The sequence below is a fragment of the Myotis nattereri genome, assembly GCF_964212035.1.
Source record: "Myotis nattereri genome assembly, chromosome: 2".
In the NCBI taxonomy this organism is placed as follows: Eukaryota; Metazoa; Chordata; class Mammalia; order Chiroptera; family Vespertilionidae; genus Myotis; species Myotis nattereri.
Genome location: NC_138076.1, coordinates 165164090 through 165190669, shown reverse-complemented (window position 1 = coordinate 165190669; position 26580 = coordinate 165164090). Strand labels below are relative to the sequence as shown.

The 26580-nt window shown below is 45.7% G+C and overlaps 2 protein-coding genes and 1 pseudogene across 3 annotated transcripts in view; all 3 read right to left on the bottom strand.

Moving 5' to 3' along the window:
* CELA1 (chymotrypsin like elastase 1) overlaps nucleotides 1-18525 on the bottom strand; it is a 25980-nt gene extending 7455 nt beyond the window's left edge. The window contains exons 1-7 of the mRNA XM_081082616.1: nucleotides 17817-18525; nucleotides 9609-9628; nucleotides 8714-8796; nucleotides 7230-7330; nucleotides 6091-6216; nucleotides 4010-4146; nucleotides 2346-2491 (exon numbers count right to left, since the gene is read on the bottom strand). Coding sequence (XP_080938742.1) covers nucleotides 2346-2491; nucleotides 4010-4146; nucleotides 6091-6216; nucleotides 7230-7330; nucleotides 8714-8796; nucleotides 9609-9628; nucleotides 17817-17911 — 708 coding nt within the window. The 5' untranslated portion in view covers nucleotides 17912-18525. The remainder of the gene's footprint in view (nucleotides 1-2345; nucleotides 2492-4009; nucleotides 4147-6090; nucleotides 6217-7229; nucleotides 7331-8713; nucleotides 8797-9608; nucleotides 9629-17816) is intronic.
* On the bottom strand, nucleotides 11855-12220 carry LOC308514289 (small ribosomal subunit protein eS24-like; annotated as a pseudogene). Its single transcript has one exon. The product of its transcript is annotated as a small ribosomal subunit protein eS24-like (transcript).
* Nucleotides 18091-26580, bottom strand: part of GALNT6 (polypeptide N-acetylgalactosaminyltransferase 6) — a 24067-nt gene continuing 15577 nt past the window's right edge. The window contains exons 6-11 of the mRNA XM_081082615.1: nucleotides 24709-24826; nucleotides 23210-23410; nucleotides 22563-22694; nucleotides 21863-21964; nucleotides 20657-20809; nucleotides 18091-19765 (exon numbers count right to left, since the gene is read on the bottom strand). Coding sequence (XP_080938741.1) covers nucleotides 19652-19765; nucleotides 20657-20809; nucleotides 21863-21964; nucleotides 22563-22694; nucleotides 23210-23410; nucleotides 24709-24826 — 820 coding nt within the window. The 3' untranslated portion in view covers nucleotides 18091-19651. The remainder of the gene's footprint in view (nucleotides 19766-20656; nucleotides 20810-21862; nucleotides 21965-22562; nucleotides 22695-23209; nucleotides 23411-24708; nucleotides 24827-26580) is intronic.

Here is a 26580-nt window from a genome sequence, read left to right as displayed (position 1 = left end):
TCTTATTTTTCTCTTGCCACTAGTCCCTCTTAGATATTTATGGGTTATTTGTCTTTCACATATCTCCCTGAAGCACTCTAGTATTTATGTTATTGCAGTTCTGTTAAGTCACTGCTCTTTTTCTAGTGGTTTCCTTGGGGCTGAGAGGTGGGGTGGGAGTGTTTCAGTTGCTGTTAGGGGTATCTCTAGCCCAGCTCTCTCACCCAGGTTCTGCTTTCTTTATATCTAATTTCTTACCAGTTAACTATACCTGAGTATCCCACAGGGATCTCAGACTCAACGTATCCAGAACTAAACTCATCACCTTTCCTCTCAAATCCTATAAATCTTGTCTCATTTGAGGGAGCAAACCTCTCTCCCAAATAACTTAAGCCAAATGCCTGTAATGCATCCCAGATCCTCCTCCTTCCCTCTTCTCCACTGCCCTAATTCAGATCCTCAAATTTCTTGCCTGGATAATTACAATAGTCTCCTAACCAATCTCCCTGCCAATCTTGTCCTCTTCAAAAACATGATTGTCATCAGAGAGTGCTTCTAAAAGGCAAATCTGATCATGCTGTTCTCCTGTTTGAAACTCTTCGATAATTTCCCAGTACGTAAGTGATAAAGTTCATGTCCCCCAAGCATGACATTTAAAGCCCTACGTCATGTGGCTCCTACTTGCCCCTAGTGTCACCTCCTGACATTCCCTAGTATGGTAATAGTTTATGCTCTAGCTCAAGGAGTCAGCAAACTTTTTTCTGTTAATGGCTAATAGTAAATATCTTAGGCTTTGCAGGCTCTGCTACAGCTACTCAATTCTGTAAAAGCAGCCATAAACAATACACAAGAAACAACTATACTGTTTTCCAATAAAATGTTTTTATGAACATTGAAATTTTATATTTTTCATGTGTCATGACATATTATTCTGTTATTTTCCCCCTAACCATTTAAAAATGTAAAAGCCATTCTTAGCTCAAGGGCCAAACAAAAACAGGCATCAGACTGGATTTGGAGGCTTGTGGGCTTCGACCTCTGCTCCAGATAGCTGTAGGGAACACCCTATAATTCTGTATGTGTCCTACCTAGGTTCTTGGTCCATGCCTTTCTTCATGCTGTACCTCTCCCTGAATGTCTTTCCCTCCTTCTCCTGTTTAACTTTCAGGACTCACTGCAGATTCCACTTTCTCAGAGAAGGCAAGTCTTTTCAGACCCCAACAGATAGAGGTAAGTACCTATTTTTTGGACTTCCCTACCACCTGGTGCATATCTTTATTGTAAACACTTAACCATATTATATTACAACTAGAGGCCTGGTACATGAAAATCATGCACTTGGGGGAGGGGGGCCCCCCTCAGCCTGGCCTGCACCCTCTCGCAGTTTGGCAGCCCTCAGGGGATGTCCGACTGACAGTGGGGAGCGGGCCTAAGCCAGCAGTCGGATATCCTTAGCGCTGCTACAGAGGTGGGAGAGGCTCCCACCACTGGCGCTATGCTCGCCAGCCCAGCTCAGAGCTTCTGGCTGAGTGGCGCTACCCCTGTGGGAGCACACTGACCACCAGGGGGCAGCTCCTGCATTGAGCGTCTGCCCCTGGTGGTCAGTGCACATCATAGCGACTAGTTGCTCTGCTGTTTGGTCGATTTGCATATTAGCCTTTTATTGTATAGGATGTTCTCTCATATGTCTGCTCTTATCATTTCTCCACTGTGTTTATCTTTGTATCCCTAGCATAAATACACAGTATCTGGTATTTTATTTAGTAGCTAATCAAGACGATTTGTTGAATTGCATTAAGAAATCTGTAAGATGGTGTATTGCTGATTCATTGTATCTAAAGAGAAAATTCTGTTTTATTTATACTATTATAAAACCATTTGTGCACTTTCCCCTACTATATCCACCCATATGTATGGCTATAAGTACTAGTGAGGTAAAAGAGTGGAAATAGAGGAGCTATTGATCATTGATCAATAGATTGATCATTTTTGTAGCTCCTCTAAGGGGAGCTACCTTATACAAAATTACAACCATCACTCCAGGCTTAGCCCTACTGCATCCATAAAAAGTCTAGGTCATGAACAAATTCTAAAGAACATATACCAACACAAATATTAGACCACATACAAGCTTTTGAGGTGGGGGCTCTAGGCAAGATGCATTTTTAAGATTTTTTTCAACTTTGAGATCCTGTGAGCATAGAGTTACTAGCAAAGAATCATTCTCATTCAGAAACCAGAGTAGAAAGTTGTATCTGTACATGGGGTGTAAATGTGGAATAGCGGGTAAGGAAAAGGTGGGAAGTGGTAGGCAGAGCGGGGAGAGATCTGGGGTGGGACTTTAGACACTTTCTACAGGTGTTCACCTGGCATCCAGAGCGAGCGCCATCTCCTCCAGCGCACACCATGGTGTTCTTCACAGTGGAGCCCCAGTAGGAGGAGCTGGAGCAGGTGGCGTAGTCCACAGTGGGCAGGTAAGCCTGCTGCAGGGTCTGGGCCAGCTGTCCATTGGCTAAACAGGACACACAGCATTGGAGATCAGCCCCAGATACTATCCAAGGGAAAAAACCTTCCACATTCTCCCAAACCTTCCCAAGCTCTGATGAAAGCTGAACTCCAGGCAAGCTCCTTCTTTCTGCTCACTGCATGTCATAGATCCTCCTTTTTATCTCTTTATATGGAAACAACAGGCTCTTTCCTTTAGGGAGTCATCCTTGATTGCTGTTCCTGGGTTCTAAAAAACCAGCCCTAGCCAGTTTGGCTCAGTGGATAGAACTGGCCTGCGGACTGAAGGGTCCCGGGGTTCAATGCCCCGGCTCGATCCCTGGTGGGGGGCATACGGGAGGCAGCCAATCAATGATTCTCTCTCATTGTTGATGTTTCTATTTATCTCTCCCTCTCACTTCCTCTCTGAAATCAATAAAAAATATATTTAAAAAAACACAAATAATACAGATTAAAAAAAAACAACAACCCACAAACAATCCTACTCCTGCCTTTTTAAAAACAAAAAACAAAAAAAACCTCATGGATACCTTAGCAAAGTAACTAGAATCATTTGTTGATAATTTATCTACCTGTCCTATTTTTTCCTTACATTGTATACTCTATAAGCAGAAATGGGACTGTGCACCCTTGTTTGCATTTCTTAAGAGCTTGGTGCAACTTTTCTTTATCTGGCTCTTTGATTTTTCAAAGCCTTTGTACATGAATTATTTCTTTGGATCCTTACAACCCTTTCATGTTAAAGATCATGAAATTGAACTATAATGACATTAAGTGAACTGAGAGCAGAGCAAGATTAGAAGTATGTCTCTCAGCTCCAGATTTTCCCAGGAGACTGCTCATAGCAAGGCCTTGCCTCTCTTTCGGAGCTCAAATACTGCCTGGTGGCTCATAGACTTCCATGTCAGGCCTAACGTCTCTGCCCCTCTTAACTATCTCTGCTCATAGCTCCTCCCACCTTTTTATGTTATCTGAATGACATTCCCTACCAGAAATCTTCCCATGATGACCAGAAGAAGGCGGAGGCTTCATCTGCATTGACTTTTCTGGACCTACAGCTACCCTGGTTAATTCACTCCCAACCCAAACCCAGTGACTGTCTATGGAGGTAGCACAATGGTGTAATGACTACCAAAGTGGGAGCCAGGATACCTGGGTTCCAGCCCCAGATCAGTAGTTACTAACTAGTAATGTGATCCTGAACAAAATGTTTAATTTCCTTTGGCCTCAGTTTCCTCATGTATAAAATAAAATGAGAGGCTTGTATATAATACTGAGTTAAGTAGTGTGGCTTTTTGTTGTTGTTGCTGTTGGGTTGTTTTTTGAGTTATAAGAGTCTGTGAATCTCTGCCTTGATTCCATTGCCTGTTCTTAGCTTTATTTCATGTCTCAGTTATTTTATCTCTGGTTCCTTTGTGGTTTCTTGGCTTCTGGCTATGAATACCTAGGACCACAGAAAATTGTACCCTAGAAGCTCAGCTAATCAAGATTCATGTGGTAGACGGTGCCCATGTAGGTGACTTACTTCTGGTCCTGCCCCAGCCTGTGATGTAGCAGGGACTGTTGTTAGCCAGGATGGTTCCCTCCCGTGGCAGAACACCCAGCTGGACATAGTTGTTGAGGGTAACGCTCTGGGCCAGGCGCAGCAGTGCGATGTCATAGCTACGAGAGGGAGGAAAAAAGACTGCTCACTCGTGGTCCAGCTGCCCATGGCTGAACAGGTCTCAGCTGCCCTTTGGCTGAACAGGTCTCAGGTCTCAGGTCTCAGGTTGGCATATGGGCAGGCCCTCCCCTAGCCTTGTGTCCCCATAGAATTGGAAACCAGTGATTTTGAAGGGGGAACTGACTTGCTAAATCTCAAACTTGAGGCATTATACATTTGGATTGTTTAGGACATTATATATTTAACAGCAGCACCTGCTGGTGAAGTCTTGGTGTTGTAGTCTAGCTGAGATCCCTGCAACCCGAGGAGTGGAGCTTACATCTTAATATATATATATATGTATATATATATATATATATATATATATATATATATATATGTATATATAATGTATATTTTATTTCAGGGAGGCAGGGAGAGGGAGAGAGAGATAGAAACATCAATGATGACAGAGAATCATTGATTGGCTGCCTCCTGCACATCCCCTACTGGGGATCCAGCCTGCAACCTGGGAATGTGTCATGACCGGGAATAGAACCAGGACCTTCTAGTTCATAGGTTGACATGCAACCACGGAGCCACACCGGTCAGGCTGGAGCTTATATCTTTCAGTTATAAGTGGGGAATCAGGAAGGAGTAGAATTTTGCAATGATGGTAGCAAATATCCCAATTACTTGAACTGATCCCAACCCCCATATTCTATAGAATTGACCACCATTTTGATGACTTCTTTTCCAAAAATGTACAGCTCAGTCTTGGTGGAGTTTTCACATGTAACATTCATTTTAAGAAAATTACTTTTGTTGATGAAGTCTATTCTATAAAATCTTATATAATAAAAGGGTAATATGCAAATAGACCGAATGGCAGAACTGAACAACCAATCAAAGTGTAATATGCTAATGATATGCTAAGGTTGCTCAACTGCTCGTTATGACATGCACTGACCACCAGGGGGCAGATGCTCCAACCTGTAGGTTAGCTTGCTACTGGGGTCTGGCTGATTGGGACTGAGCAAGATGGGCTGGACACGCCCTGTAGCCCTCCTGCAGTCCCTCCCGGGCCCAATCGTGCACCAGTGGGGTCCCTCAGCCTGGCCTGTGCCCTCTAGCAATCCAGGACCCCTCGGGGGATGTCAGAGAGCTGGTTTCAGCCCGATCCCGCAGACCACTCCCCTTGGGAAGGCGCCAGATGCAGGGTTCATGGCTGGTGAGAGCTGCTGTGGCAGTGCGAGCCTCTCCCAATTGGGGCTGATTGGGCTCGAGCCTGTGGCAAGCACATTGGGGCTGGGATGAGTAGGAGCAGCAGGTAGGAGCTGCAGGTTGGACTGCGGGTTTCAGCCCTATCCTTGCAGGCCACCCAAAGGGACCCACCCATGCACGAATTTGTGTACCGAGCCTCTAGTACAGCGGTTCTCAACCTGTGGGTCGCGACCCCTTTAGGGGTCACCTAAGGCCTTCAGAAAACACATATATAATTACATATTGTTTTTGTGATTAATCACCATGCTTTCATTATGTTCAATTTGTAACAATGAAAATACATCCTGCATATCAGATATTTACATTACGATTCATAACAGTAGCAAAATTACAGTTATGAAGTAGCAACAAAAATAATTTTATGGTTGGGGGTCACCACAACATGAGGAACTGTATTAAAGGGTCGCGGCATTAGGAAGGTTGAGAACCACTGCTCTAGTAAATAATAAATAACAATAAAAACAGAAACATTTAACTCTTCAGAGAAGGAGCTTTAGGTGATCCAATCCTGCAAACCAGCTTAGATCAAGTAAATACCAGAAATTTTTAAAAATTCTCAAATTCTCCAAAATATAAATTCTCGAAGTCCTCATGGATGAATGTGAAGGAAGCCAAAACCCGGTTGCTAGTTAGTCGGCCCTCCACTTCCCAGCCCAAGGCCAGCCCAGCCTTGCCCTTACCCGGCAGCCACGTTATTGCTGTTCCAGTATGGGTGCACCACGATCTTCTGCACACTCACGTACTGCTCAGTACCATCATTCTGACTCAGGTTGTGGTCTCCAACCACCACACGGAACGTCATTTGGCTGGAGCGACAGAAGGAAGCCATGAGTGATCCAGGATGCCCAAGCCTTCTTTTTCCCCCTTAGGGAAAAGTTGGGAAACCAGCTTATATCTTATCTTTAGGACAGGAACTCATCTTATCTGGTCCAGCAGAGGAAGGATGAAAAATCCTGGACAATGAAGAAGTAACAAGCTCCCTCATTTCCTAATTAATTAACGTGGGAGGACAAAAACTACCATCAACTTCATTTTCCCAGTTTATTAAACTAAACATCATATGGTGAACATAAATGAAATAATGGCTTTTTAGCTCACAGAGGAATTTTGAGGAAAGTATAAACTTCTAGACTAATAATTCTTAAAGCATAGTCCCTGGAACAGCAGCACCTGCATAACCTGGAAATTTGCTACAAATGCGGACTATCAGGCCTCACCCTGGACCTACCAAATCAGAAAATGCTAGATGGAGTCCAGTAACCTGTGCCTGCCAGGTGATTCTGATACATGCTCAACTGAGAACCAACCATTGTGCCATAAGAAAAAATGGTTACCAGCCAGCAATAAAGATAAATTTTTTAAAAAGGGACATCTGGGGGGTGGCAGTGGGGGTGATAAGGACACATATGTAATACCTTAATTAAAAAAAGGTACATCTGTAATATTTTCAACAATAAAGATAAATTTAAAAATATTGTTACCAGCCAGGCATTGACTAGGCACTCAAATATTTACCTTCTTAACCCTCACAATAACTCTACAAAGTAGGTTTTATTACCTCCCTTTAGAGAGAAGAGAAAGAAGACTTAGAAAAGTAAGTCATCTAAGGTCATATAGCTGGAAGAAGGTGGAATGAGATTTGAACCCGAGCTTGCCTAATGCCAAAATTTGTACTTTTCATTATATGGTACTGCCTTCCCACAGGCCTCCAAACAGACCCTTAAAGTCTTGCCCTGGTGGTCAAAGATATATATTTCTCCCAAAGGGCCAGATTCTTCCCCTCCAGGGGCTCAGTAAAGCTGGTCTTTGTTTTTCTCACTTGTCCACACAGTGAGCAGCTGTCATCACCCAGTTCCGTCTGACGAGGGTCCCTCCACAGGTGTGATACCAGTTACCTCTGGACAGGTACTGGAGGGAAATCTAGACAGGGAGGAAAGAAAGGAAGAATAAGTGGTGTTTCTTAAAAGCCTTTGCCCCAAATTACGTTACCCCTGAAATTCCTGCCACCCCTCAAAACATTCTCCAACTTTCTGGGCTAGAGATGGCAAATAGGTTTCATTTGATCTGTCAATTGCTATTGATTGATTGCTACTGTCTACCTGGTGTGGTAGCGAGAAAGGGTGTGTAGATGATGTGGGATCAGCAGGAAAGAGTGCACCATTGTTTGGCGATGTTTGCTGTGTACAAGGATGGGTGTGGGGAGGTAAAGGCATACACACAGAGTGTATTTGCCCCCCTCCCCAGCTCTAGGTTGTTGCAAAGGGCCAAGAACTCATTTCCTTCTACCTCCATTTCTTCTTGGGAAGGAAATGTAGCTATGGATTTGCTCCATCACCTAAGACCCACAAGCTTAGGTCTCAGAGCCTCCCCTCCAATGTTTTCAAGATATACCCTGTCCCCCTACTTCAGGGAATATTTAGAAATACCATTGGAATGTCCATTTTTATCAGTTCATGTTTTCTTCAGCACCTCATATAACACAATAACTTCTGAAAATTGGGGCTCAAACTTTTAAAAAAATATATATTCTTTTATTGATTTCAGAGAGGAAGGGAGAGGGAGAGAGAGATAGAAACATCAATGATGAGAGAGTATTATTGATGGGCTCCCTCCTGCAGGTCCCCTTCTGGGGATCAAGCCCGAAACCTGGGCATGTGCCCTGACCGGAATCAAACCCAGGACCTTCCAATCCGCAGTCCAATGTTCTATCCACTGAGCCAAACCAGCCAGACGGGGCTCAAACTTTTGTAAACTGATTTAATTCTAATTGTAATTATTCTTCTCAACTTGCCAATTTTTACATTTGAATTGCTTAAATCAGAGCCTAGCTGTCCTGTTATGAAAGTGGAAACTCTTGAAATAGCCAAATAAACAACATACTCTACTTGGGGGCGGGAGTGCACTTCAAAGTATGACACGTACTGTGTGAAGGTATATGTGTGTGTGTGTGTGTGTGTGTGTGTGTGTGTGTGTGTGTGTGTGTGTGAAGGTATATGGAGTCTGAAATGTGGGTCTGGCACACAGTCTTGTTAATGTGGCACAAATGGTGTTGCTGGGAGTGTAAATGTGATTCGTGTTTAGGTGTGTGCCTGGGAGAGTGAGTGTGGTTGGTATTTAAATTCGCTCCTTCAAGCCTTTTGTACTTAGTAAAACCACCTAAGCCTGGTCCCATTCATCTTTAAAATCTAGAATACAGGCAGTTGGAGAGCTTCCTGTTGATAAGGACATACACAAACACCTGTGTATCAGTGCCCAGGCAACTCTTATTTTATTGGAAGTCTGGGGCTGGGAAGAAACACCCACCTGAGAGGGCCAGGAATTCTTCCGGGCCTCAACCCCTCCAACTACCCGGGCGTTGGTTTCCGGAAAGTCCTGGGTGCTGTGTCCTTTGTGGGGCAGAAGAAAAGTGAGTGAGGACTAAGCATGGGGTCAGCCCGGGTGGGGATGGGGAATCGCAGTTGTGCTTTGTCTGCAAATTCAGTTTCTCCCTAGCAAATGAGCCCCGCTCCCTGCCCCCCACTGTGAGTTCCCTGAGCCCCTTTCTAAAGCAGGGGAGTCTGAGTGCCTTCTGCTTTCCCTGGGTGTCCTCAGAACCCTGGCCTGCTGTGAAGGACCCACCTCAGATCACCAGGCTGGGCCTCAGAGGCAACTTTTCTCAACCTTCCTCAGGCCATCCCTTGGCCTGCCGGGAACCCCCTCCTTCCTGACTACTGCCACCACCACCCCCCCCCGCTCCCCCCCCCCCCCCCCCGACACACAGTGCTTGGGCAGGATTCTCCAGGGGCATGGACAGCAGTGCTCACCCAGCCAGCACCTGCTGAGGATGTCTTCTTGTCAGTGGGGGTGGGAGGGAAGCCCAGGCCCCCGGTAGAGGCTTCTCTGCTTCATGAGGGGCCTGCACAAGAGTGGCCCCACACTTTTCTATCATGGGCTCCAAGAGAGTAAAATTTTTGCTAGACTTATAGGCAGAGTGTCCTACCCGCTCTGGAGTAGAGAGCAGGTCTGGGCTTAGGGATAGCTTTCTGACCCTCCTGCTCGAATCCCCTCCTAGAACTCAGGCCACATGACCCACTCACCATAAAGGACCAGCATGGCAAAGACGAGGAAGCTCAGCATGTTGCCAGTGGAGCAGACCACAAGTGGCCCCTTACCATGACCCAAGCCTTTTTAAACCCCTCTTATCAGCAGCTTTGCTCACCTTCCTGCCAGTTGGCAGGGCTGCGGGTGGAAGGCAGGGAAAATCACAGGTGACATGGAAATACAAATGAAAAGATTTCTCTTCAAGTAAACGAATTTATCTGTTATTCAAAGACAGAACAAGGCCAGGGCTAAATTAATTATCTACTTTTAGTTGAAAAGTATCCAACAAAGTCTTTTCCAGAAGTAAGATGGAGAACCTGGACTGGTTTTCCCTTCGGGGCGCTCCCGTAGTAGCACTGGGGAGCTACTGCCTCACTGTCCTCAGTGGCACTGCAAGCAGAGACCTATCCCATGCACTAGGAGGGGGGGGGGGGAAGAGGATTGGAGGAGGGAAGAGTGACTAGCAAGAGGAAGGAAGGGTCAGCAACATCTCCGAGTGCACAGAGGGAGATGGGACGTGTGCATATGTCTGTATACCTGCAGACATAGGTGTAAATGCAGGGAGGCAAAAGCAAAGTAGGTGCATTAGAGAACTCTGTGGAAGAGGGTACTAGGAAAAAGGTTTGGGGAGACTCAGAGAGCTGAAAAGAGAGCTCCCAGAGGAAAATGTGGGGGAGTTAGAAGAGGGAGGAGCCCTTGGGATAGCGAGATAATTTGAGGGTTATAAGGGTAGAGGCCAGGGGCAGCAGAGTGGAGGAGTGGGCATGTCCTGCAGGAGGCGAAAGGCTCTGCCCATCAGTCAGTAGAAGAGAAAAGAGGGAGGTGCAGTATGCCTTGAGGTAGGCAGAGGACTTTGGGTTGGGAGGCCCTAGAGCAGAGGACTATGGGTTTAGTGGTTTTTTAGGCAGAGGGGAGCCGGGACGCTTGGAAGTCTAGAGGGAAGCAGCAAAGTCACCAGGTCCCTAGAACTGCAGAATTCAACTTTTCATGTCTGCAGATACAGGAGAGGCCTGGAAAAGCTGTTAGAAGGAGTTCTATCCAAGCAGTCACCTTTTTAGGTCCTTGAGCTAGTCAGGGGAATGTAAACTATGATGCTCAGGGAACCGGGAGGGCTCCCTCTCCAGTCTAACCCCCAGCATTCTAACAGAGTAGAGCTTGGGGAGGAGGGCTGAGCTGGGCTGGGGACCAGGGTCTCTTTTGTCATTCTCCTCCCACCTCCTACCTCCTTTGGAGAGTAAGGAGACAGCTCTAGCCTTCGGATGAGAAGTTTAAGAGGAGGCTTTAGGGCCTCCTAAAAGTTACCCCTCAACATCACATACTCTAAAGCAGTGGTTCTCAACCTTCTGGCCCTTTAAATACAGTTCCTCATGTTGTGACCCAACCATAAAATTATTTTCATTGCTACTTCATAACTGTAATGTTGCTACTGTTATGAATCGTAATGTAAATATCTGATATGCAGGATGGTCTTAGGCGACCCCTGTGAAAGGGTCGTTCGACCGCCAAAGGGGTCGCGACCCACAGGTTAAGAACCACTGCTCTAAAGTGTACCTTTAAGGGCAGGGCCAATATCACATCCATCTCTGTATCCGTGGCCTAGCTCAGAGAAGCCCAATCTGTATGTGCTTAAAAACCAAAATCTTTAGGTCCTGACCAGATGGCTCAGTTGGTTGGAGTGTTGTCCCATACACCAAAAAGATTGTGGGTCAGGGCACATATCTGAGTTGTGGGTTGGGGTGCATAGAGGAGGCAACTGATAGATGTTTCTCTCTTTCTCTCTCTCTCAAATCAATAAAAACATATCCTTAGGTGAGGATTATAAAAAAAAAAGAAAAGAAAAACTAAATTCTTTAAGACTACATTTAAGACTCTCACAACTAGTGTCAAATCTACATGCCCCGCATCATCTCCTAGTGGTAGGCATAGATGGTGACTTTGGCCGCACTTTTTATTTATTTATTTAAAAAATTTGGGGGGGGGATTTCTCTTCCTTTTTTAAAAATATATTTTTATTATTGATTTCAGAGGGGAAGGGAGAAGGAGAGAGAGATAGAAACATCAATGATGAGAAAGAATCATTCATCAGCTGTCTCCTGCACGCCCCACACTGGGGATCAAGCCCACGACCCAGGTATGTGCCCTGACTGGGAATCGAACTGTGACCTCCTGGATCATAGGTCGATGCTCAACCACTGAGCCATGCCAGCTCTCTTCTTTTTAATGATGCTGATTGCTTGAGGGCAGAGAGAAAGAGCAGAGGCATCATAAATGCTGAGTCTAAATTCTCAATGTGTGTTCTTCTGCATCACACTGACAAGAAGACGACCCTGGAAATGTCCAGAGGGAGTGACACGTTGACAAATTTTATGCACCAACATTGACCTTTGCAGTCCCCCTGATTTTCTTCATTCTATTCTTGTGTACCTTTGCTTTCTTGAGGTCTTCTTCTTCTCATATAGGCTATGTCTTGCAAGTCCATGTTTGGCTTCATTTTTTCTTTGCATAATCCAGGGAATCATAAATCATGCCAAAGTCAGTTGTCTTGCCATCACCAAAATGGGTTCTGAATCCAAACACAAAGATGACATCTGGTGTGGTCTTATACATTTTGGCTAGTTTTTCCCGAATTTCTGTCTTGGGTACTGTTGCCTTCCCTGGGTGAAGGACGTCAATGATGATTTGTTTCTGCTGAAGTAGTCTGTTGGTCATGAACTTCCTGGTCCAGATAGTTACTGTGTTATTTATGATAGAAGTTGATCTTCAAGCAACCAGAGAGGAAAGGAGGACCACTCTCCCCTGGCCAATTATATCAACAGAAGGACCCTGGGCAGTGCTGGTGTGCGGGTGTGGCCAGATCAGGAGGCCTACCACACCAATCTCTTCTTCTTTATAAAGAAGACCTTTTAACATTTCTTGTAATACTCCTTCAGCATTTTCTTTTCTGGGAAGCTCTTTATCTATCATTTGATTCCGAATGATAGCTTTGCTGGATAGAGTAATCTTGGTTGCTTTTCATCACTTTTTGTGCCAATATTTTGTGCCAATCCCTTCTGGCCTACAAAATTTCTGTTGAGAAATCAGCTGTCAATCTTATGGGAGCTCCGTTGTAGGTAACTAACTGTTATTTTCTTGCTGTTTTCAAGATTCTCTCTTTGTCTTTAATCTTGGGCATTTTATTGTTATTATTTTTAAAAGACACATTTGCTTGGCCAGTGTGGCTCAGTGGTTGAGGGTCAACCTTAAACCAGGAGATCTCAGTTTGATTCCTGGTCAGGGCACATGCCTGGGTTGTGGGTTTGATCTCCAGGAGGCAGCCAATCAATGATTCTCTCTCATCATTGATGTTTCGATATCTTTCCCTCTCCCTTCCTCTCTGAAACCAATAAAAAGATATTTATTCAGCATCATGATCTAACTATTACATTTAGCAATCAACAGCATGGGTGCAAAAAAGTCTATATTAAAATCCTTTGTTAGAATGCTTTACAATTTCCACAGAACATAAACTAAAATAACCTGTTATACAATTAGTCACAAATACAGTCCTTGAGTTTTTGTTTATTTTTTAGAACTAATATATACACCGAGTGGCCAGATTATTATGACCACCTGACATTTGTAGGCAAATTAGCTATAATTTCATACTGAAGTTGCTAGAGGGCCAGACCATTATAAATAGGGAAGTAGGTTGTTTACCACGACAGTAGAAGCGATTTTTTTCTGAAGATATGGGTAAACAACGTGATTTAACAGCCTCTGAACGTGGGATGATTGTTGGCGCTCGGAACCATGGAGCGAGAATCAGCAAAACAGCCGAAGGCCTGTTTGAACACTTTTGCTGTCTGCGGTTACCAAGATAAAACGTCTCCAATTCGCACAGGAACACAAGGATTGGACAGTCAAGTGTTGGAAAAAAGTCATGTGGCCCGATGAATCACATTTCCAGTTGTATCATGCAGATGGCAGAGTGAGAATTTGGCGGAAGCAGCATGAAAGCATGCACCCCACCTGCATGAGTACAACCCTTCAAGCTGGTGGGGGCAGTGTTATGGTTTGGGGCATGTTTTCCTGGCATGGTTTGGGCCCCTTAATTCGTGTGGAACAACGTCTGAATGGCACAACATATCTAAGTATCATTGTTGATGGCATATCCCAATGGAGGTGGCTTCTTCCAACAAGACAATGCGCCATGCCATGGTGCTAATATTGTGCAGGTTGTTTACCACAACAGTTACCCAAGCACAGGAACACAAGGTTTGGACAGTCGAGCATTGGAAAAAAGTCATGTGGTCTGATGAATCACGTTTCCACTTGCATCATGCAGATGGCAGAGTGAGAATTTGGCAGAAACAGCATGAAAGCATGCACCCCACATGCATGAGTACAACCCTTCAAGCTGGTAGGGGCAGTGTTATGGTTTGGGGGATGTTTTCCTGGCATGATTTGTGCCCTTTAATTCACGTGGAACAATGTCTGAACAGCACAACATACCTAAGTATCGTTGCTGATCAAGTTCATCCTATCATGTTGATGGCGTATCCCAGTGGAGATGGCTTCTTCCAACAAGACAATGTGCCATGCCACGGTGCTCGTATTGTGCAGGAGTGGTTTCAAGAACATGAGGGAAACTTTAACCTTGCTTAGGTGGCCCCCACAATCACCAGATCTCAATCCAATTGAGCATTTGTGGGATGAAGTTAAAAGAGCCATCAGGTAGCTGGTTCCACAGCCATCAAATCTCACAGAACTGGACAGTGCTATTCATCAGGCATGGTGTCAGGTTCCTCACATCACCTTTCAACATTTCGTGGAGTCAATGCCAAGAAGAATCGCCGCAGTACTGAAGGCAAAAGGTGGCCCAACAAAGTACTGATGGGGTGGTCATAATAATCTGGCCACTCTGTGTGTGTGTGTGTGTGTGTGTGTGTGTGTGTGTTTTTGTCAATCCTCACCTGAGGATATTTTCCCATTGATTTTCAGAGAAAGTGGAAGGGAGGGGGAGAGATGGAGAGAGAAACATCGATATGAGAGAGAGACACACTTCAATTGGTTGCCTCCTGCACAAGGCCCTGGGATTGAGCCTGCAACTGAGGTATGTGTCCTTGACTTGAATCAAACCCAGGACCCTTCAGTCGTCGGACCGAGGCTCTGCACTGAGCCAAACTGGCTAGGGAATCCTCAATATTTTTGCTCATTCACATGAGTATTGTTTAAAACATCTTCCTTGTAGCAGCTAGGCCCTGTCACTACTGTGCTTGGCTGAGTTCACAAATCTGTTGTAACCTGTAGCTTTCCTGTTACTTTTCTGGCTCTCCTCTTCTGCTAAGCGTTGTTTCCTGGCAATAATTAAAACCTTCTGTCCCTGCCATAACTACTGCTGCTGCTGGAACCATCATAGCCATCTTGGTTTCATGGTTTGGCAAAGTATTGGCTTCCACCATCATAGGGGCCTTCTACATCCAAAGTTTCTTCCTTTCATAGGTTCAAAATTTGAAGATTGATTGTTGTAATTGCCAAAATCAGTGTAGCTTTCACCACCTCCAAAATCATTTCCATCATTACCAAATCCATTAGAGCCATCCCCACTGCCGCCATATCCACCACCACCACAGATGCCACCAAAGCCACTGAAGTTTTCTCCACAACCAACATTGTCATTCCCACCAAAACTACCTCCACAACCACCTCCAAAGTTTCCAGAAACACTGTATGGCATACACAGACACAATCTGAAAAGCAAAACTTTGAAGACAGTTAACTACACTGGAGTTCAACATTCACAATTGGACATGGTGGTTCCCATTGAAACACAATTTTTCTAGGATTACCCTCATTTTCAAAGAGACTGCATTAAGTCCAGTTTTAGTTTGGCCTGATTATTTGCACATACACAACAAGAATAGTAATTGATCAAATTGATCACATAGGCTCTTTCAGATCTGCTTTGATGGAATTTTTGCAAGGAATCTTAATAAACTTTCTCTTATAATTTGGAAAAATAAGTAAAAAAAGGAATGAATTAGACTTAAATAAACTGACATGAAAAAATGTCGTTCATATAGTAAAGAAATCAAGTTGCAAACAGTATGGTACTGTGTATATGTGCATTTGTAGATTTACAAAAAAGCAGTTTTAAAGGGCTTTTACCAAGCAATAAAGTTATTATATCTAGAGAATGAATTACTAGGTATAAGAGCATTGTGAGGATAAATTTCACATTTTAAACTCACATTTTCTGTATTATTTGACTTTGGTACAGAATTACTTTGTAATTAATATATAAGTAGATAATAAATTCTGGGACACTCAGCTCTTCTTGGCAATGGCACCACTACTTTTCAAGTGGGAAATAAATCCCCAAAGGGGATCAGCCATTCAATGCACAGGGCTAGCAGCAAGCTTTTAAGGTTTTAGGGGAGCTCTGAGAGTGGTTAAAGAGGTGGACTTTAAGGAAGAGGGCAGATGTCAGGTTAGGGCAAGACCCACCTTGGCTAAAGAGAGGCAATGAAGCTGGTTTCTTGAGCCTTTCTACCACCCGTGTCGGTGCTCTCTCCCTCTTCTTGACTACTGCCCTTCCCTAGTCCCCTCCTCACCCCCAAACCTGGGCCTACTCTATAGTTATGTCATGTGGTCTTTTCTCTCTTGTGCTGCATCTCTCACTTCCTGTTACTCTTATGATTGCCCCTGGGAGAGGCTATGCTGTGTTTGGTAGGGGCAAGGAATCACCTTAGGGCACCTTGGTTGAGCATATATCATAAGACTAGAGGCCTTCCCTTCTCCTGGCTGCCGGCACCGGTTTTCTTCCGGCACCCGGGACCCAGGCCTTCGCTCTGGCCGGAACCGCCTTCAGTCTTCCGTCTTTGCTGCTCTGGCTGGAACTGCCTTCAGTCTTCCCTCCCCCGCTTGGAGCCTACATATGCAAATTAACCGCCATCTTTGTTGGCAGTTAATTTGCATATTGTGCTGATTAGCCAAGGGGAGGCGTAGCAAAGGTACGGTCAATTACCATGTTTGTCTATTATTAGATAGGATTGGGCTGGAGAGCTGTTAGGTGATGTTATAGACTGTATGAGGGATTTTGGGATAAGTGGCAAATAAGGCCTGATAAATGATTAGATGTTTAATGCAACCAGAGTAGGGCTAGAGTTAGGGACCATGGCTCCCTATGGCTTACCTGACTTATTAGCATGACATTCAAAGCCTTCTCAATTGGGCCCCAACCCCCTGTTCTACAGGGCTGACTTACCCAGTAGGCATAGCAGGCATGTGCCCAAGGCCCACAATACTTTTATTTATTTATTTATTTTTAACATTTATTTATTTATTTATTTACTTAAGTTTTATTGCTTAAAGTATTACCAAGGATATTACATATGTGTCCTCCCCCCCCCCCCGCCCTTGACAATCCCCCGTCCTCCCCTACCCCCCAGTGTCTTATGTCCATTGGTTATGCTTATATGCATGCATACAAGTCCTTCGGTTGATCTCTTGCCCCCCTCCCTCCTGCCCCCCCACCACCCTCCCCGGCCTTCCCGCTGCAGTTTGACAATCTGTCTGAGGCAGCTCTGCCTCTGTATCTATTTTTGTTCATAAGTTTATAATGGTCTTTATTATCCATGAATGAGTGAGATCATGTGGTATTTTTCCTTCATTGACTGGCTTATTTCACTTAGCATAATGCTCTCCACAATACTTTTAGAGGCTCAAAAAATGTTTTATTCAATTAATTTATTTAATTTTAAAAAATATATTTTTATTGATTCAGAGAGGAAGAGAGAAACATCGATGAGAGAGAATCACTGATTGGCTGCCTCCTGCACGCCCCCTAATGGGGATCAAGCCCACAACCTAGGCATGTGCCCTGACTGGAAATCAAACCATGACCTCCTGGTTCATAAGTCGATGCTCAACCACTGAGCCAGGCTGGCTGGGCTGTTTTTTCTTTTAAAACCATAATAAAATGAATACCATCAGCCTGGGTTATATTCATTTTTATACCAAAGCAATTATAAAACATAATTTTAAATGTTATTTTTTATGAAGGCAAAAGTGCCCATGAAAGTTATGTGGCCCTGATCTTCTAGCTTCTACATCTACTGCTCCCTCACCCTGATGTCCTCTTGGTTTCCCAGATCCACTTATACCTTTGTCCCTCTGTATCTCTTCTCATGTAGATCATTTCTTGGATGAGATCTTTGTTTATTAAGCCCTTCCCACCTGAGGACTCATCCTTTGAGGTCTAAAGTCAAATGTCACCATCTTTGTGAGGCCTTCCCTAATCCCCCTAAAATTTAGGGCCAAAATGGAAGGAATTGTTCTAACTCACCTAGCACATCTCTGAACACACCATGACTTGCTTGCATCTCTGTTTCTCCACCTAGAATCTGAGTTCCACAGGGGAAGAGTCTCATAACTCCTCATGTCTACTTATGTTTGACACACAGTACGTAGGCCAAAGGATGTTTGGGAACAAGAGCAAGGTGCTGTGATGGACTTTTCAGATGTGTGTAGTTCTTCACAGCCTGAATCAATAGATTCTTCAAAGGGATCAGCGAAGGAACCATGCAGGGGGAGGAGGAATCCAATGCAAACTTCCTTTACCAAAGCCACAAAACCTTTATTTCTACAGGGATCTCATGTCCAATTCTCTTCTCTTTCTAGAAAAGACCTTTCCCACTCAGGCCACATCATGGGAGAGGCTATGCTTTGCCTTCTCCCTTTGGCTGGGCTATCCCAGAATGTTTCCTCTACACTGTAGCATCCACAGGATCCTGAAGGCTCTTCAGGGACCTAGGAGACCTGCAGTACTGAGTTGCAGGGAAGGAGAGGCAGCTGTGTGCCCTTGGCACCCTCACGTGGTGATGCCTAAGATGACAACCTGCTACTGAAAGTCTGAGTCCAAATGTGCAGGGTCCGACTTACTTAGGAAAGAGCTGATATGCGTGCCAGGTCTGCTCCACATGAGGGCTTCAGCAGACCAGGCCAGTCATGCAGTCATGTTTGACTATACACTGTCCTTAATTCTTCAGCCTTCCTACGGCTCTTGTTCGCCTTATCTGGGTCCTCGCTTCAGGGTTGCCAGTGCCTTGCTGTGTGGCCTTGGGCAAATTACCTCACTTATTTGCCCTCGGTTTCATAATAGGAAAATGATAAGGTTGGACTAAAATGATGGTTTTCAAATTGTCTTACAGAATTTTAGAAGGTCAGGGGCTAGTGGACATGGCCCCTGTCTATCCTCAATTTCATCCATGGCTACTTTGCCTTTTATTACATTACATATGGGCACTGAAAAGAAAAAAAAAAAAGGGGTTCTGGGACTTAAACCTGAGAATAGCTGGCTCCATGAACTGTGTGGTTTCCCTCATGGCTACCTGGCTCCATTGTTCTGGGCTTTATAGAGACCAGCCAGCCAGAAATTATCAGAATGCAGGGAAGAGAGAATGGGAATGGCGGTGGCTGGTGTTTAGTGTTTTTGTGGTGAAGGCGCCCTGGTTCAGTATTCAAGATCAAGCCTCAGTCTTGGCTCCCGCCATCCACTAGCTGTGGGACTACAGACAACCTCCTTTACCCTTCCCTGCCTCAGCTTTCTTATCTGTAAAATGGGCATGCCGGTCCCTGTCCTGTCTTACAGAGTCATTGTGCAGATGAAGTAAATAAAGGATTCCTGTCAGGGTGTTTTCTGTAAACCGTAAACGGCTCTATAAACTCAGCATACTATTAGCAAGGGAGTTGCTCTTAGACCGCTAACAGAGGGGTCTCTGCTGGAATATATTATGTCACTAGATCCTGTATGCCCAGCTCTAGATGATCAGGTAGTCAGGACCTGGATGCAGAGGTACTTTTCTTGAATTCAGCATTGCTGCCTTGGGCCCTATCCCAGGAGCGTTCTCTGCTTTGGAAGTCTCTGTTTCTAGGACAGAGGAAAGCTCTGGGTCAGTACTATGTGCTCTTACAGTCTCTTCCATCAATGTGGAGAACAGAAAATGGGCCCAATGTTGTTGCAAGGAGTAGGAAGGTCCTGCCTTGACATCCAAAATTAGGTTTAAACTCCATCTTTAAGGCCTACAGAGAAGCTGATGCTCAGGCTCCCAAACATCAGGTTCCCCAAAATACTGTTTCCTGAGAGGCTTGTGGGAACTTCCACAGGTGGTGATCTGGGGCCTAGATGAAGAGCCAGTGCTGGTGGGGGTCACTGGGATTGCAGGAGGCCATGGCTGGCTTTTTGTCCTCAGACGTCAGGCAGGTACCAGATCCTGAGTTCCTGATGAGGTGATCCTAAAAGATGACATGGCAAAGGGTCAACCTGGGCCTCAGTCCTGTAACAGTGCTATTAGGGGGCAATAAATAGCACTGTTAAAGGTCTGGCAATATGCCAGACACTCTTAGGGGATGCATTCCTGAGTTTCCTCTTGTGTCAATTACCCACCCCAAGCTTTAGCCTGAATGGCTGGAATAGAGGAAGGACCATGGGCTAACTGAAAAAGGCTAGGGCCTGCCTCCTCCAGATGGCCTGGGCCGCTGCTGCCTACCTCCACTTTCTGCCTTGGATCGTATTTAGACTCTCCCCTTCCCTGTAGCCCCAAGGTTAGCCTCCTCTTTCCCTAACCCAGGGCAGGACTGGGGTAGAACAGAGTGAGCTAGTTTGTGCTCAGTACTGTAGAAGTTACATTATAGACCCTGAGGCAGTGTGGTCTAATGGAAAGAGCCTGTGCTTTCGAGTCAGACTTATTTGGGTCTGAATCTCAGGCCTGCCATTTACTAGCGATGAATCTTGGGCCAGCCACAAACTTGCTGAGCTTCTTGGGAAGAACCTCTGAAATATTAATCAAACCAATGTATGTGAGTGCATAGTTTTGTGCCTGACACATGGAGGGCAGACAGGAACCATGAGAGACTCTTCACTTTCATCTACTTAGGTTCAGTCAAAAAATACTTGAGCCATGACACACCTGACCCTATCTTTCTATCAGCCAGACCAGCCATCACCAAACACTACTTAAGCCCTGGGAACTCTGCCTGGGACCAAGCCCTCACCCTCCATACTTTTTAGTACTGATCTACTCCATGGTATCTCAGGCATAAGATACAGAAAATAAGGAGTGGGCGGGGGCGGGGGGGCAGTGGTGGCCTTGGGTTTTTGATGCTGAACTTTCTGGGCCAACTTACCTGGGTCAATTCCCATTCCTCGTCCTTGGGGACTTGGCTGTTTTTGCCAGTGAAGTGACAGCTCCTAAGGCCCAGAGTGCCAGCACTGGCGTGTAGACACAGCTGCTTTGCGATGTTGTGGCGAAGGTCCCTCTGGGTTGTGTACTCAAAGTACTGGAAGTCAAGACAAGAGGAGGTCTGAGAGACAGGCGGAGAGTTTGCCCACCACCTTCCCAAGCCATCTGCCCTAAGGTGCCAACCACAGATGGCCTCTTGGTGAGGCAAGTGAGTGAGCAACGAGACTTCAGTAATTCAAGTGTCACCTTCAGGAATTTTTAACCATATATCTGGGTTATACTGGAATAATAGTTAATTCATATCTTTTATTTAATTAAGATATTAACCTCGCCTCATGTTAAGCATCTGTGAAGTCATGTGTCTGATATTCTAGTTCTTCTTTTGTTAATAGATTATTAGTAAAATAAAAAAGTTCACCAATGTACCACCTAAAATCATCATGCAGGCCAGTGGTACAGGGAATTGTTTTAGAATGACTATCTTCATATAGACAGTCTGTTCAGTGTCCCAAGCCACTCCTTCCCTTGCTTCAATTATGGTTCAAGTACTTCTTTCTTACCAAACGCTGGGCATTCAGGGTAGATTGAGGAACTCAGGCCAAAAAGGTTACTAGTTATTCCTCAGGAAAGAGCTGGGCCATTGTGGGTTATGGAGTAAATTTTCAGGATGCTAGGTGACTAAGATGTCAGGAGGTGGTTGTTTTGGGGTCATTTTTGGGTGGTAGGATCAGAGTTATTTTCTGGGCTGAAGAGGCACTGAAGATAGAAGTTGTATGTAGATGAGGGAAAGTGTTCAGAAATTTCCCACGCTTACCCTAAAACATCACTTAGCAGCTGGCATCCTCCAGCAAGCCGTCTCTGATGAACAATCCTCCCCTCCCCCATCCCTTCCTAGCACCCAGCACTGATGCCCAGTGCTCTCTCTATGTCCCTAATTCAGACTTCAGACCTTGTCTGTCTCTGTCATGCTTTCTTCCTCAGACTGGGAGTTTTCTGAGGGCAGGGATGGGATCTCCTCCTCTCTCTGGATATCCCCCATCCTCATCCTTCGGAAAGGGCTATTTTGAGTGGAGGAAGGGGACCCCGTAGGAGAGGAGATGCTCAGAGACAGGCTTCTCTTGGGCCTGCCCAGTAGGGTTGGGCTATATACCTGGTTGCCACCAAGGCCGTGGCAGGCATACATGATGAGGGGCTTCCCTCCGTGGTTCTTCTCACCCACATCCAGGCACTGATTGATACCAAGGTTCTTTATCTGCAGAAGGGGGAGTGGAGAGGGAAACCAGGACAGCATAGTCAGGAGATTTTTAGTTTGTGGTGTCAGGCCCAATTGGAATAAATTTGCATGACTGGATTTCTCCTCTGCTCGTTAACCCAGATGCCTGAAGTTAACAGCAAAGTGAGGTGCACAGCCCAGAGGAGGGGCCAGGGCATGCTGGGCCACCTCTTAGGCTGCTAGGTCTGTGGAGAAGTCCTTAGCACATGGGCATTTCCTCATGAGCAATGGCTCTCAAAGTGTGATTCCCTAGACCACCAGCATCACCCACAGATTTGTTAGAAATGCATATTTTCAGGCTCCACCCCAGTCCTACTGAATCAGCAGTCTGTGTTTTAACACTCCTTCCTGATGATTCTGATGCAGGTGAGCATTTCAGAGCGAGTCACTGCTTATAGGCTGTTTCCTCATAAGGATTTTAGCTATCTCTAGAAGCTCCAAAGTCCTCCTTCTGGATAAAGAAGTGTGGGAAAAAAAATTCAGTTCTCATTTGTCATCTGTCTGTGGGGAAAGTGGTCTTGAACTTCTCTAGGGGGTTCTGTGATGATGGGCAGGCAAGTTGGTTCTCAGGACTCACAGCTCCATAGAAGGTGGGCTTCAGGTCAGGAATAAACAACTCTGGGTAGATGTTGTGCAAGAACCAGGAAAAGTTACGACAGTGTAGTTGTTCCCTCAGCTGCAGTCGTTCCGAAATGTCACCAAAGGTTTTCTGTCAACAAGACAAACCCCTAAGGATCAGTACCACCAGCCTTGACCTTCTTGCCTGGCTTGAAGTAGTCCAGAGTTCTTGGGGTCACTTTTGCCCAGAATGGGTCTCAGGCTCACTCCTGCTCAGGACCTGTTGGAGCTACTGGCCCAGCCTCACATCCAATCCCAAACCCCATCTTGGCTTTGGGAACTCCACCCGTACCCCCCTTACTCCCTCATCTCCTGTCACTTCCCAGTTAGTGTCCTCCCAGCCCCATTCTGAGCCTCTCAGAGCAAAGCCAGTCCTCCTGGAAGAGGTTCTTTCTCCAAATCTCTTTGCTCTCCCCTCCTAAAAGACACTGGGGCTCTCTGGCAGGGACAACGAAGACTCTTCTCCTCATTCTCTAGCTTTCCCGGGCTAGCTCACAGGGTCTAAGGTGGTAGAAATGGGTGGGCCTCTATCATTCAGTCTTGACAGGGTCTGGGATTCTGTACTTTTCTTCATCCGGACCCCCCCGGAGGACCATTTCATCTCACCTCTTGGGCCATCTTTGCTGCCTCCATATTTCTCCGGTAGAAAATCTCCTTGTAGCTATCCATCCAGACTTCAGCCAGGCGCACTTGGTTGCGAGCAATGACATTGGTGCCCTTGGGAAAGGTGTGGGGGCTTTTGGTACGGAACACGTGGCCTACCACAGAGCAGGGGATGATCTCCAGCTGGCCCCCACACTGCCACACCTGCCGTAAGAGGACACAAAATGGGGCCTTTAGGAGCTGGGTGGGGCAATCTCCCCGCAAGCAGCTCTGTTCCATTCCCAGAGCACCAGACCCCAGGTCCAGGAAGCTCAAGGAAATGCTACTTTCTCTCCTGGAAAAAAGGACAATGAATAGGCTTCTGCTTAGGCCATGACCACACACACACAATCCCTAGCTCTCTGATATCGGTTCACTCTGATTTAAGCACATTTGCATGTCTGAATGGCCCTCAGGACCCATTTTAGAGAAAAGACAGTTTGACTAACTTTGGCTTTTTGAGTTGAAAATGTGATTTTATCAGCTCACAGAGGTATTACTGGAAACTCAAACTTCCTCAAATCAAGATAGACTTGTGACCCAATCAGAGCATCAGTGCAAGGATAGTCAATGCCAGGTGGCCTGTGGTCGTCACCTGGACCTGTAGCACACTAGTTCCCTAGGACAGAGACTGAAGAGAGGTCAGAGGCTCATGGATGAACCTGGAATCAGAACTCTGGGAGTTGTGGGGAATGAGCTGGTGACCTTTCTGTTTAAGCCTTCCCACCTGTATCTCCTCTTTTTAGGTTTTAAATTAGGAGATATGTTGTTCATTTTAGTACAGCAGAAACAGAAATACATAATAACAGCAGGTATTAAAGATGTGCTTAATACGTGCCAGGCACTGTGAAAGGTGACTTCACAAATGAGCTCATTTACTTACTAATTACCTCTCCACTGGCATGGGGATTTGTATAGATTTCACGAAGAGGCAATCCTTTGTTCCTAACCTAATCCTGATTTGCCTTATTCCTGGAACCCCACCAAAATTTGGGCCCCATCTTCTCTTACAGTATGAAGAGCTTTCTGAACACAGGGTAGAGAAACTCTAAGACTATCAGGGCATATGTCCTCTGATCTGGAAAGGGGAACCTGATTTTTCTAGAAAAAAGATAGTGACTGCTCACTAACCTGTTCCAGGGTCCTCTACCATGATCAGGGTCTAATCCTTTTCTACAGACACCATCAAAGATGTCTGTAGACGTCCAATGCCTATTACCACTGTTATCCCTTCTTTCTGAGGAGCTCTGCTCAGTAATTTGTTTCAAGTTGTCTAATCTGACTCCCAAAGTCCCATTGTCAGAGGCAGGGAGGGGAGCGGAGGAAACGCAGAGTCATGCCAGGAAAACAGCCACCTTTTAAGTTCAGTTCCAGATGTTATATTTCTGCTGCCTAAGAGATAGGTTCTCAGGCTGTCCCCTGGGATGTTGTGGTTCCCCCCTCGAAGCCCTCTTCACTCTCACCCGGAAGGACATTTCCACGTTCTCCCCTCCCCAGATCTCCATCTGATTATCATAGGTACCGATGTGCTCAAAGTAGGACTTGGAGATGGAGAAGAGGCCACCAGCAAACGTCGGGGATCTGGAGAGACAGAGGGAGAAGCATGTGCATCTTCTGGGGAGGAAGTGAGAGGAGTGGAAAGCTGGGACTCACCGCTAATGCTTCCTATCCTATTCCCACCCCCTTTCCTGGGAAAGACAGCCCCTCTTCCACTAAGTAGTTCATTTAGCAAATGTTTATTGAGCTTTTATTATGTCTCTTTACCTTCTAGGAACTAGGTCAAGGAGAGATGTAATTATCATTACTCTCTTCTAAAAGGCACCCATTCATCTATTCAACCAAAGATGTATTAAGTACCAGTCACCAGGACCTGTGCTACATGTTAGTTAAGAAAGACAGATCTTATTTACTGAGAGCTCAGTCTCGTTACGTAGCAGACGGTAAAGCTACCATTGTTTGTTTACTTTTTGGCAGCTAAGTTCCTGGAGCATAGTAGATAGTTGGTTATTAGAAGCAATGTGAAATTGTTTTTGGACATAGGATTCAAACCATGAATGAATGGATATTATGAGTTGAACTGACCCTATTGTCTTTCAGAGTCCCTGGACCTTGAGGGACTAGAAAGCCACAGTTTTAGTAGGAGTCCAGCCCTGGTACTTAATACTGCATGAGCAACTAGCTTTGGGGAAAATCTGCCAGCTGCTCTGGACAGAGGAAAACTCCTGGAAACAGAATAGGAAGTGAGGTGACACCGAAAGGAGCATTTGGAGGTTACAAAAAGATTCTGGCTTTCAGACAAAAGCAGGGAGGCACAGACCCATACGAAGACAAATTAACAAAAACATCTCATTCCTAGAATATAGATACCGAGTGGCTCAGAAGGGGAGCTGGGCTAAGGGTTGAAGGTGGGGGTAGGGGCTAGGGAAGACTAGGGTTGACTATCAGATACTTAATCAGGAGGTGTTGGTAGCTGTGCCTGGCCAGGCTCTCTTGGACGTGGCTTTGCTGCCCCCTTCTGTTGCTTCTTCATGTAGCCCAGAACCAATCAAGGTGGTTCACACACAGCAGGGGCTCAATCAGTGTTCATTGGACTGATCTGTTACGACAAGAGCCTGACCTTGGAGTTAACCTTGTGGCTGCTCTTGTTGCCCTGAAGTTGGCTCCTGCAGCTGCTTTCTGGAAGAAATTTTAATTGGGAAACCCTCATGCTCATGCAGGCTTTCTGTCACTGGTTCTGATCCAGGAGTTCTAAGCCCCCCAAGTAAGGCCCAGAAAGGTTCAGAGAGTCCTGGGATTCCAGATTAGCACTTTGGAACTCCTCCTTTCTCCCTCCCTCCCTCCCTCCCTCCCTCCTTCCTTCCTTATTTACTTCGTTGCTTCTTGTATGTGCTCTGACCGGGGATCGAACCCACAACCTTGGTGAATCGGGGCAATGCTCTAACCAGCTGAGCTACCTGGCCAGGGCTTAACCTACTTTTTCTTGAGGTTCTTCCTGCCTTGGGCCTGTCCCTTGGCTTTGAAAGGTCTCTGACCCAGAAGCCACTGACAAATGACCTGAGGATAAACCCTACACAGGGAAACTCACTGCAGACCCACAGCCTACAGGCAACAGCCTGTGTTTCCTGGCCTATGTCTTAGGATCCTCTGGGTCCCTTCTCTCTCCTCTCAGCCTCCTGTTAGCTTTCAGAGTAAAGGGTACTGCCTGCAGGCCTCCTGGTGGGGTACTATGCATAGTGCTGAGGGCAAGCCATGCACACCACCAGGCAGCAATTTCATTCCTTAAACACTGGAGCTTTATCTTCCAGCTGTATGGTCCGTAGACACTGGAGCCAGGG